The sequence below is a fragment of the Mustela nigripes genome, chromosome 6, assembly GCF_022355385.1.
Source record: "Mustela nigripes isolate SB6536 chromosome 6, MUSNIG.SB6536, whole genome shotgun sequence".
In the NCBI taxonomy this organism is placed as follows: Eukaryota; Metazoa; Chordata; class Mammalia; order Carnivora; family Mustelidae; genus Mustela; species Mustela nigripes.
Window position 1 is genome coordinate 126,894,137 of NC_081562.1, and position 12,835 is coordinate 126,906,971.

At 35.7% G+C, this 12,835-nt stretch overlaps 1 protein-coding gene across 3 annotated transcripts in view; it reads right to left on the reverse strand.

Annotated features, from left to right (window-relative positions):
- Positions 1-12,835, reverse strand: part of ARMC3 (armadillo repeat containing 3) — a 91,839-nt gene that overhangs the window by 42,006 nt on the left and 36,998 nt on the right. For all 3 annotated transcript variants that reach the window (XM_059405003.1, XM_059405002.1, XM_059405004.1), the window contains exons 9-10: positions 5,734-5,886; positions 5,527-5,632 (exon numbers count right to left, since the gene is read on the reverse strand). In XM_059405003.1, the coding sequence (XP_059260986.1) occupies positions 5,527-5,632; positions 5,734-5,886 (259 nt within the window). The remainder of the gene's footprint in view (positions 1-5,526; positions 5,633-5,733; positions 5,887-12,835) is intronic.

Sequence of the window (12,835 nt, forward strand, 5' to 3'; positions counted from 1 at the left end):
TGAGTGTTGGCAAGGAAAACGAAAAACATCAAACTCTTTTTATTCTTAGGATAACTCAAAAACTAATTCTGATCAGATCCAACAGATGGCAGTGATGTTATAAATTAACAGTTTAAAACACTCTTGTAATAGGTAGAGTCTGCCCCCCAGAAGAATGTCAACCAACAATAATTCTCTAGATATTTGCATAAATAATGTACAGCTTTGATATGAATAACTGGATAGAAGAGTACAAGGTAAATATCACATGAAATGTTGCTGAAATGGTATTTCCTACATCAAAAATCAACTTTATCCTTTCCAAAAAGTATTATAAATTGAGAATTGTCAGAAAGATTAGCAGTGAACCAAGAAAGGATAACAGTGTCCAGAGTAACTAAATGGGTTACATTTTTAAAAAAACATTTGTTTAGTTATTTTGAGAGAGAGAGAGAGAGGGTGCATGTATGTGGGCTGGGGGTTGGGGGTGCTGGTGAGGAGGAGCAGGGGGAAAGGGAGAGAATCTTCAAGGAGGCTCCGTGCTGAGAGCAGAGACTGACGCAGGGTTTGATCTCAAGACCCTGAGATCATGACCTGAGCTGAAACTCAGACGCTTAATTGATGGAGTCACTCAGCCACCCCAATGGGTTACATTTTTATATAAAAATTCATTATTGCTCTCTGGTTTCCATTTTCACCTACTTCTTCCTTTCCGGCTTTTTGCTTTTTATTTATTCACTTAAAAAATAATTTCACTTTTTCTTTTCCCCCATCACTTTCAGTGAATCTGGCTCTACTTGTCCTTTTTTTCCTATACCTCCAAACTATTATTTTTATTTGTGTTCGTGGCCTTTGTGTTTTTATCCACTTTAAGTGATTTGTACCCTGTAGATAATAAAGAATGAAAAGTATGACTAGGAAACTCTTCGAGGTGAGTTTCCACTGTTGCTTTTGTGATTCAAATTATGTAAAAATGAGCGCACAAAATGATCACTTTCTGTTGGAGGTTATGGGCATTGGTGGATGTCAGAACTGTTTTTTCACTGTCCTGTTGCTTTCCATTATATCTGTGGTAAGTCTACTTCCCCCAAATGCCTACTCTGCAATGGGCACATTCTAGATGCTTGAGAAGTATCCGTGTATTAAACCGACAAAGGCACTTCCTTCATGGGTGCTGGTCAGAGAAGGGTTGAGGACAGAAAATAAATAACAAACATAATGAGTCACATAGTGTATTAGAAAAGTGCTACGGAAAAGGGGCAGCAGGGAAGGAGGTTTGAAAAAAAGTGTGTCTGGGTACAACTATAAACACTGTGGTCACGGTGGGTCTCTTTAAGAAGGTGACATTTGAACAGACTTGAAGGAGGAGAGAGCCATGGGCATTCTGGGGCCAAGAATGTTCCTTGCACTGAGACTAGTCCAGCCATAAGGCCTGAGGCAAAACACTCCTGAAAGTTGTACATATTTCCAGAAAAGTTTTATGACCTACTTCACCTTTCATTATTTTACTCCCCAATACTGGCTTATTTGTAAGCAAAGCGATTTGTGTCTATTCGATTATTATTGTTTTTTTTTTTTTTTTAAGTACAGTCTCAATTGTCTATATAACTCAAATACCTGGAAACGTCATATATTCAGAATATACACGAGTACTATCAGAAAGAAAGAAAGAAAAGGAAAGAAGGGAGGGAGGGAGGGAAAAAGAAAGGAAGAAATGGTCACTGGGGACCAAAACACCACTTAGAGAAGAGGTCTCGGGTCCTTACTTGTGGCTTTTATGTAAGATTGCATAAAGCTCAGTTACCTGGTATCCAAGCTTTTAACTGACTGAAAGGAGGGATCTGAGGAGAGTTTTGGCAGGATCAGTCCTGCCAATCAGATCTACAGACAGTAGTGAAAATTCATACTGACAGGCTGCCAATGAGGGGTCAACAAAACGCATCAACACCCAAAAGGCAATGCCACCAGAAGGCCACACTCGGAGTGAGGCAAACATCTACCTTCCCTACAGGGCCTGACACCACCACCTTGGAGCACACGATGGCCATCAACTCAAAATGGCAACCATAACCCTCCCCCGCAAAAGTCTAAAAACAGTATGATCAGTTTCAAAAGTTGGAGGGAAGGATTTCAGATTTTAATTCAAATGCATTATGAATTTTTTAAAAAAGTTTTGATTATAAAGAATTTTCAAATATATGGAAAACTTGAGCATCTAGGAATCCTCATTCACAGAGAATATACCACTGAGGCAAAATCTTTTGGCACCAATTAAGGTGATATTTATAATTAAAGTAGAAAGAGGTATGGATGATGTGGCTATTTATTGGTCATTGCTAACAAAATTACTCATTGTCTTACCTAATTCTCTAGCATATGGGTGTGTTTTCTTTCTTAAGAAAGCAAGATGTGTGAAAATCTGACTATAAGTATTTTAGATTATAAATTTGTATAAAATTCTATTTTTAGACTGTGAAAATATTTTATTTTTTAAAAGCATTTGTCAAATTTACAAAAAGAGTCACCACAAAGTATATTTTTCTTTCCTCTGGTTGATTTTTTTTTTTCCTTTAACTTAGAAAATTTTTATTTACCCACAACTTTCCAGGCAAAAATCCATTGTTACATAAAGGAAATTATATCAGCATTACATGTAATCATAACACACCAGAGAAAACTCAATTCATGAAATGGGCCTCCAACTCCAGAAGTTACCCTGGCTTTAAGAATTATAGGCATATAGAGATACCAATGTTAGAGAAGGGTTGTCTTCTAACAAACAAAATTAGTATTCACAGTGCTTAACTGCAATTTTTCTTTTTAATTAGGCCAGCAATTATCAGGTATCTAAACAGCTATGCAGTACACCTGGAAGCCATTAGCTCTGGTTTTTTGCCTTCTTTTATCACTTAGGTGTGGCAGAAAAGCAACATTCTTTCCATCTCCTAGTCCTACTGCCCCAGCAGCAGAGCCATGACTCAGCCCACCAACCTCTATCCCACAGCTAGGAAAGATGATCTAAGGCCCTGCTTCTAAAATGTGATGCTAGAAATACTCATCAATGCTGAGTTTAAATTAATATGTTTTTAAAGATGATCTGAGTAGAAAATGCTTCTTCTTAACAATAATCAATCATGGTTGCTGTCTCTTCTGTTGTGGTTCTAATTACTACTCTAAGAGGTTTGCTAGAATGATAGACAATGTGGCTTATTTGTTTTCATTCCTTTTGGTGGACTATAGAATCTTTGTCAACTCCAGTCTTTAACATTTGACACAAACATGTCAAATCTTACTCCATTTCCTTCTCAGAAACATTTATTTTCAATATCTTTTAGCCAAGCAAGTCCAAAGTAAAAACTATGTAAGCCTCAAAAGATATCCATAAAACCACTTTCATTCATGTCCCATGTTCCAAACCAAACACAAATTGAAAAACAAACAAACAAAAAAAATCAGAATGGACCATATATAATAGGTAAAACTGCAATTGGAAATTTATCAAAATAAAAATAAATTACAAAAAGAGAGGGGTGTGGCATCATTTAGTGTTAACTGACCTTTCTGTGTTGACACAATGGAACTATAGAGTCAGATGACAAAATTCTGTGAAACAGATGATTAAATTGCAGGAGAAAAACTGGGGGCAGCCTCTTTTGGAAGCTACTTAACATCCTAATTTTCTCTGATTTTATATAAAACCGTGAGATGATAGAAGCCAGGCAAACTCACATCAAATTGCAATGTCTGTATACTCTGGGGGCCTATTAAAGTATTTCAGATACTATATAATCTAAATGTACCGAAGCCAGAAGTGTTTTAATGTCACTGATAAGACTTCTGCACCAGCACATTGATACTGGAACAATCACTAAATATGCTATTTTCAAACTGCCACTTACTATGACTCAGTATTCTAGAAATTCGTGTGGTTCATGTAAATGATGATGAGCCTGAATTTCAAAATTACCGTGTCAACGATTATAGCTATTTAAGGAGAACAATTTTATTCTGATGCTTATACATTTTGGCTGTATTTTAATCAGGCATTGTTAGATTTTTTTTAGTCATTGAATAAGGCCTTGTAAAACATTTGTGTGGGAGGAGAGAAAGGGAAAGAAGGGGTAAGAAATAGATTAAGTATATGAGGGAGGTGGAGGAAGATTTATTTCAAATTTAGAAAGAATGATTTTAACCACAATATCACAAAGGAATAATATACAAAAGTTATTGACTTGCGAATTGTGAAGGTGGGTTTTATGTGTCAACCTGACTGGGCTAAACAACATGCAGGTAGTTGGTAAAACATTGTTTTTGAGTGTGTCTGTGCAGGTCTTTATGGAAGAGGTTAGTATTTGAATCAGTACACAGAGTAAAGGTTGCTTTCACCAAAGTGGGTGGGCCTCACCTAATCCATTGAGGGTCCAAATAGAACAAGAGAAATGGAAAGGTGAACTTGCTCTCTACCTAAGCTGAGACATTCATCTTTTCCTGCCCCGGGACACTGGCTCCCCTGGCTCTCAGGCCTTCAGACTCTGATTAAATTATACCACCATCTTTCCTGGTTCCAAGGTTTGCAGATGGGAGATCATGAAACTTCTTGACCTTTAGAATCACGTAAGCCAATTCCTCTAATAAACCTCTTCGTCTATGTATATTATGTCCTATCGGTTAGGTATCCCTAGAGAATTCTGACTAATAAACATACCAAATGTGATATAGGGAGGGTAAATAATTATTTATGAAAGTTGCCTTCAAGAAATTCTCACTCTTTTAGGGGCGCCTGGGTGGCTCAGTGGGTTAAGCCTCTGCCTTGGGCTCAGGTCATGATATCTGGGTCCTGGGATAGAGCCCCGTACTGAGCTCTGCTCAGCGGGGAGCCTGCTACCCCCCCCCCCTTCTCTTTGCCTGCCTACTTGTGATCTCTCTCTGTCAAATAAAGGAATAAAATCTTTAAGAAGAAAAAAATAATAAATTTTCACTCTTTTATCAGGTGGACTTCTGCAGAGAAAAGAACATAGATTCTGGAGGCCAGGAGACCTGCGTTTAATTTCCAGATCAGCTATTTTAATAAATTTGTATACCCAGGAAAATTAGGTAAATTTCAGAGCCTCAGTTTTCTCATTTGTTGACAGATAATCTTGATAATTAAAATTCTAATGAATACAGATCATGTACCACAGTGCTTGGCATGCAGAGGGCATTCCTTTCCAATCTTTCCTCATAGTATTTACCCATAATATGTTGTTTCAGACTGACTTTCTAAAATGTTTCTAGATTTGCCTAATGTTTATGTCACTTTAAAACGGATCTTTTAAATTTTTTCTAGCTTTATCAAAGGTTTATATAGAGTTGTCTTTAATATTTCCAGCACTCTCCAGTTCTGTTTGTTCTAGAATCTTCCACAAGAGAGGGTTCCTGAGGAATAATCCAAGATAGAACAGCTGTCAGAATATGTACAATGGCTTGAAAGCCAAAATATTACAATCAGAACATACTGGACTGTTGGAGGTCCCCGGAAGAGGCGGTGTGGAGTTGTGTGGTACTCACTTTGCATTTGCCGCGTTGCATGTGGTCAGATTAGCCAGGGCGAGGGCCGCAGCTTCCCTCACTTCTTCATTGTCACTCCTGAGCGACTGAATTAACTGTGGAATCCCTGCAGAAGCAGAAAGGGGAGACGTGAGTCTATAAACATCCAAAAAAACAACAGTTTGGTGGCCTAAAAATGTTCAAAATGGGTCTGTCTGGTTTGCTTACCCTGATTATTGAAAAATTCTTTGCTGCTTGAATTCTCACACATCACCGAAATAGCTTGGGAGGCAGCAATTTTCGTTCCGTCATTTTCAGAACCCAAAAGGGCTACAAGGCATTTCTCGACCTCTTGTTCGTGAAAGAGTTTTCTATTTTCGGCTTGCATAAACCAAAAGGAAAAAAAAAAATTCAGAATGTTGCTGCAAAAACCATGCAAGCGTAACTACTTCCTCATCGAAAATATGACAAGAGTTCAAACTATTTCTTAGCTTCAGTCACAAAGACTCTAAACTAAACAAAATATATAGCTGCTTAACTTTTAGAACACAGTGATGACGCAAAATGACTTATGGTTATTGGAATTTTTTTCCTGTTCCCTAATATGATATCAATAACACAGCAAAGAAAATTCTAGGACTTCCTGGGTGGCGCAGTCAGTTAATCCTCCAGCTCTTGGTTTTAGCTCAGGTCATGATCTCAGGGTTGTAAGATCGAGCCCCGTATCAGGCTGTGTGCTCAATACGGAGTCAGCTTGAGAATCTCTCTCCCTCTGCTCCTCCTGCTCATGGTTTCTCCCTCTCTCTCTCTCTCTCTCTCAAATAAATAAATAAATCTTAAAAAAAAAAAGAAGGAAAATTGCATAATAATAAAAAGCCAAGTTTCAGATTTAGAGAGAACTTATTTAACGTCATTCATGGTGCCTGGAGTGATGCTGTCTTCACACTAAGGACAAAGCCCTGTTTATTCGATCTTCATTTTAAATACAAAACTCAGTATTTGAAGGGTGCCTAAGGTGTACAAACTGGCATGCTACATGCTTGAGAGAAAAAGAGAGAAGAGGAGAAAGTAAAAATGAGTAATAGAGTATGATTCCAAGTCTCAAGGATTTATAATCCTCTATCTAAACCTCATAATCATTTTTATCTCATTACAATACGTGCTGTTATAGCAGAAATGAAATATTTAATTGCTAAATTACCATCAATATAATCTAAACACATATTAGTATGTTTTTCTTTATTTGAAAACAAATAAAATTATGACTCTAAGTACATAGCATGATATTTACCCCATTATAGAACACTAAATGAAAAACCAAAGTACTTTTTTTTTTTAATTTTGTATTTTTTATAAACATATATTTTGCTCTTTTTTCCCTAATGTTTTTCTCCTGATTTTGTTTCATTTTTTAAATAAATGACAACCTCATTATTATACTAAGCAAACATTACATTAAACTAAATTAGAACATTAAAACCTAATTTTTTGGTCTGTGTTCTATAGTTAATTCTAAATAAGTTACTATTTATTAAAGGCATGTACTCAAAAAAAGATATATTAAACCAAACTCAATTTTAATGCCATAAGAGGTGCCAGAAACTAGTTTGAAAAGCAACAGCTTACAAATAATTTTTTGCTCATTTATTCACATTTCCTTCAAAATACTTTGTCATAAGGTTGATTCTCCATTAATAGACTTTCATAGACTCAATTTACTTGGTTAAAACAGAAGAATTTGTGATACATGTCTTAAGATGTTGCTATACATCGGAGAATACTATTCTGTTAAAATAAAAATCTCTGTAAAAACAGCTGATAGTAATTTAGGTCATACATAACCTGCATGTGGAAGTAATTCATTATGTACATATACTGTAATTAACTTGTTTTTCCAGGAATATTCTCAGAAGTTATTGAAACTGGTTTTCCATTTTAAAGTTAATATATGATTTCTATCTTCTTCCAAAAATAAATTTTTAAAATTGCCTCCTTCACAGAAGCAGAGTCACATTCGGATGCCACCATTTTTGCAAACATTTTTGGCCCTTGTTCATCTGATACACCGCAATCTGGGCGTAACAGACATCAGCTAAATTACTAACACTTCTGGTCATTTGTCTTAAACCAATTACAAACCATGTCCGGTAATCCTATCATTTTAATCCCTTGTTCCTTTCGTTTAAAATTAGAATTCAATCAGGTCAGAACTGATTTATAAAAATGTTGTGATTAATAGTTAAATCTCAACTATGTGGCTTCTGCAATGTTTTTTTTTTTTAAATTTTTTATTTTTTATAAACATATATTTTTATCCCCAGGGGTACAGGTCTGTGAATCACCAGGTTTACACACTTCACAGCACTCACATATATGTAGTCCTGATTAGTAATCCCTGAATAAACAAGATTTGAAAGTTTTCTAGAGTCTCTGACCTAAATTGTTTAGATTTATTATTAAGACTTCCCTGAATTTAAAGCTCTAAATCAACTTTACTAAACAGAACAGTCTGAGAGTAAATTTCTACCAGGGAAATCAGCCAAACAAATTAATTTGTAAAGACTAACTTTGGAGTATGCTGTTGTTGCATTCAAAAAACAGTATATATGCAATTATTGGAAAGATTTTTCAAAATAGTCTAAATACTGCGGGCAATTAGTTTCTCAGCCCTGCTGGGAGTGTTCTCGAAATCCAGCTGTGTTCACCAAACCTCAAAAGTGCTGACTGCAGTGTGGCTATAATAGATTTAAAAGATGAATTAATGTATTAACCAAGCACCGTCATTGAACTGCTACGCCAAGAAGTAAAGTATTTATGCTTTAATTACACAGATAATAAAGATGGGAAGGTAATTACGTGACTAATAGAGTAACGTGCTTTAAAAATAACATTTGTGCAGTATCACTAAAATAAAAAGCATGAGGTTTTGTAACTGGAAATAAATTTCACGTGATGATGCTTTCTTCACCCATTCTAGGAAGCTGCTGTTGTGCCACCTTTGCGCCTGCTGAGATGTTAATGCCAGTTCATAAACCTCATGGCAACGTGGTAATTAACACCTTCCCCCTCCTGGTGCCAGGTCAAAGGCATACTGAGCTGGGCTTTCTATGGTGGGGACCCGTGTTAAAAAGCATTCAACAAACAAAACTTCAAGGTTGTGTGTTAATGTGTTTGTGTATTTCAACTGTGTTTTTGACATGCGATGACAATGCATTACCTAACCCAAAAACATGTTTGATGATGATGGAAAGTAAAAAAAAAAAAAAAAAAGTTATAAAAGAATACTGATGGTTACATTATTCTTAACAACAGGATAAAGAGCAGTATTTGTTAAAACCTGCTTATGAATGGAGTTTTCTAACTGTGCAAATAGCTCCTCTCATTTGGTAGGCTGTCTTTTAGTCTTGCTGATGGTTTCCTTCGCTGTGCAGAAGCTTTCTATTTTGATGTAGTCCCAATAGTTTATTTTTGCTTTTGTTTCCCTTGCCTCAGGAGACATATCTAGAAAAATGTTGCTACGGCTGATGTCAGAGAAATTACTGCCTGTGCTCTCTTCTAGGATTTTCTAACTGTGGAAAATTATTTTGAAACTTCACAATTATTTATCTTCAATACAGAAATACTAGGGGGTAACTTTGTTAATCCTTGTTAAGTTTTTAGAGTTTATCATTGTTACTAATTAATATAAAAGACAGCATGCTAGATCAGGCTAGGTCTGGCAGAGAGAAGTCAAGGCAGGCAACAGTTATAAAAAGGAGTAGACAAGAAATATAGGTAGGGTTTGAAAAAAAAAAAGCACAGAATAGAATGGAAGCAGGGAAGAGGAGGTGGTTATTGTTGATCTGGCCATGTAAACAGCATAAGGATGTAAAGAAACAAACAGTAGAAGAGAATAATCAGCTAAATGAAACTTCTGTAAGATTTAGGAGTTGGGAAGTCAATGTCAAATTCTACAAGGACTGTTTTGGCAGAATGGTAGGAACAGAAGTCACATGCTTAAGGTTAAGAGATGGAGATAAGATATTGCTAATCTGTGGGGACATCACCATCCGTTGTTTGTTCCCTTAACCCTAATTATACTTTGGAAAGGGGTCCCTTCATTTGTCTCTTTATTTAAACCAGAACTGTTTTTTGCCAAGACCATATTTGGGTGATAAAGTGGCAATCTTAATATCAAATTAGAATTTAAAGCTAAAAATCAGTTAAGTGAGATTAAAAAAAAAATCAATAGTGGATATAAAATAACTCTAAATAAAGCAAAGTCAGTTAAAATAAAATTACAAGAGAAAATAAACAGAAATAACATAGTGAGAAACTTCTAACATACCACTCTTCTTCTGTGATATCAAAGAATAGATAAAAATAAAGAGGACAAAAACTGTACAATGTAATTTATAAAGTTGAACTAAAAGGTAAATATCAAACTCTACATTCCACCGGAAATACATCTTTTTTCTATTCAACAAATATTTGTCCACTTATTTTATTCATTATTTACCTTTATCTTCTAGAATAATTCCTTGCGTATAGCATGCATAGAATAAATATTAGGTAGTAAGAAAAGAGCGTATCTTTTCAAGATTTCATAGAAGACCTGTATCCACTGATTATTTCCTAGACCTTAGTGAAAATGCAATATTATTTCCAAAGCAAAATTTACATTTTTTAACTACAAATTAAAAAAATGTTAGACTTTAAAATGGAAGCCTTTGAATTCTGGGTTCAAAATGGGGATCTGGGGTTCACTGTAGGGCTTTCCCTCAAAGTGTTGGCTCAGTTTGCTGACATGGTCAAAAGGCTGATTAAAATACTTGCTTCATAAAACTGAAACTGAAAATAATCATAAGATAACAAAATCTTTATATTACATAAAATGATGGTGCATATTTTTAAAATGCTGTTTATAATACATATCACCTCACTTGAGAGAGACATGGTGAACAAGAGAAAGTCCAGAAAAAGTAAGAGGATGATTACAGGATAGCCTACAGACATGATATATAGGGAAAGACTAAGTAAAATATAGATTCTTCAGTCTGGAAAAATGGTGGCTAAAGGGAACATGAAAAAATCACAAATGACATTGATGTAATAAATACAGATTTAGTCATTTGATTCTAAAATAAAGAGTGAGGAGACACAATTTGGAACTGGAATATAGTCATTTTAGAACTAACATAAGGAAGTAGATTCATAAAACATAAAGTGCCAGATGGGATTTAAAGACTCTCTGTTAAGTTTCCTTGTATTACAAATAAAGAATGGATTTCAACAAATGGTGCTAGGGAACTGGATTTCTAATCACAAAAGAGTGAAGTTGGATCCTTACCTTATACCCGTATATAAAAACCACTCAAAATGGATCAAAGACCTAAACATTAGAGATAAAACAATAAAATTCTAAGAAGAATGCAGGGGAAAATTTTCCTGACATCAGATGTCTTAATGATTTTTTGGCTATAACACCAAAAAGTACAAGAAACAAAAAATAAATTGGATTACATCAGAATTAGAAACTGTGCATTAAAGGACACAACCAGCAGAGTGAAAAGGCAACCCACGGAATGGGAGAGAATATTCATACATCATCCATCTGATAAGGAGTTACTACCCAGAATATAAAAAGCACTCCTACAACTCAATAAAACAACACAACAACAACAAAAAAAAATAAAACAAAACAAAACAAAAAACACAACCTGGTTAAAAAAATGGACAAAGGATTTAAACAGGTATTTTTTCCAAAAAAACAAATGGCCAATAAGCACATGGAAAAAACACTCAACACCACAATCATTAGAGAAATACAAACCAGAACACAATGAAATACCACCTCATAGGCATTAGCATGGCTACTAACTAGCTAACTAACTGACTCAATAAATAAATAAATAACATAGCAAGTATTGGTGAGAATGTAGAGAAATTAGAACTCTTGTGTCCTGTTGATGGGAATGTGAAATGGTGCAGTTGCTATAGAAAAGAGCACGTCAGCTCCTCAGCAGATTTAATGCAGAATTACCATATGATCCAACAATTCCAATCATGAGTATATCCCAAAGAACCAAAAACAGGGACTTGAAAAGCTATTTGTGTATGCATGTTCATAACAGCATTATGCACAGTAGCCAAAAAGTGGAAGCAACCCAAGTGTCCATTAACAGACAATAGATTGGGTGCCTGGGTGGCTCAGTCAGTTAAGCGTCTGCCTTCAGCTCGGGTCATGATCCCAGGGTCCTGGGACTGAGTTCTGCATCGGACTCCCTGTTCAGCAGAGCGCCTGCTTCTCCCTCTCCCTCTGCTTGCCCCTCTGCCTACTTGTGCTCTCTATCTCTCTGTCAAATAAATAAATAATAAAAAACATTTTAAAAAAATAGACAAATAGATCAACAAAAGGTGATATATACATCCAATGGAACACTAGTCAGGCTTAAAAAAGGAAGGAAATTCTGATGTATGCTAGAATATGGATGAACCTGAGGATAAGTCGTGCAAAGTGAAATAAGCCAATCACAGAAGGACAAATATTGTATGGTTCCACTTACATAAGCACTTAAAATAGTCAAAATCATAGAGACAGCAAGGATGGTGGTTATCAGGGACTGCATGAAGGAAGAAGTGGGGAGTTCGCTGTTCCAGCTGTTCCATAGATACAGGCTGTCTCTTTGGCAAGATGTAAGAGAGTTCTGGAGACGAATGTAGGTGATGGCAGCACAAAAATGTGAATGGACTTCATGCCACTGAGCTTGAAACTGGTTAAGACAATAAACTTCATATTACGTTTATTTATAATAAGAAGTTTATTTATAATATTAAGTTTATTTATAATCAACTTTATTTATAATAAACTTAATATTAAGACAATAAACTTAATATTATGTGTATTTTGCCTATTTATTTATTTATTTATTATTTTAAAGTTTATTTCTTTATAATCTCTACACCCAACATGGGGCTCAAACTCATGATCCTGGGATCAAGAGTTGCAATGCTCCACTAACTGGAGCCAGCCAGGCACCCCTCTTACAACCATTTTTAAAAGAAGAATAGAATTCATTTCCTTTCTTTTCATCAAAAAATCATTTCTGTGAATGGCACCATTCTGCTTCTAGCCATCCCAGCCAGAAACCTGGTCTTATTCTTGACATTGCTTTCTTCCTCCTCCCACCCAGGTAGTCAATCAACAAACACTTATGGACCCTCCCAATGTGCCAAGCATGTGCTGGTGGTCCTCCTTGCAAATGTCTGTTTCAGGATACTCTCATCTTCTACCTCGATTACCACAGCAATCCCCTTCCTGGTCTTTTTTGGGTCTGGTCCTGCACACTTC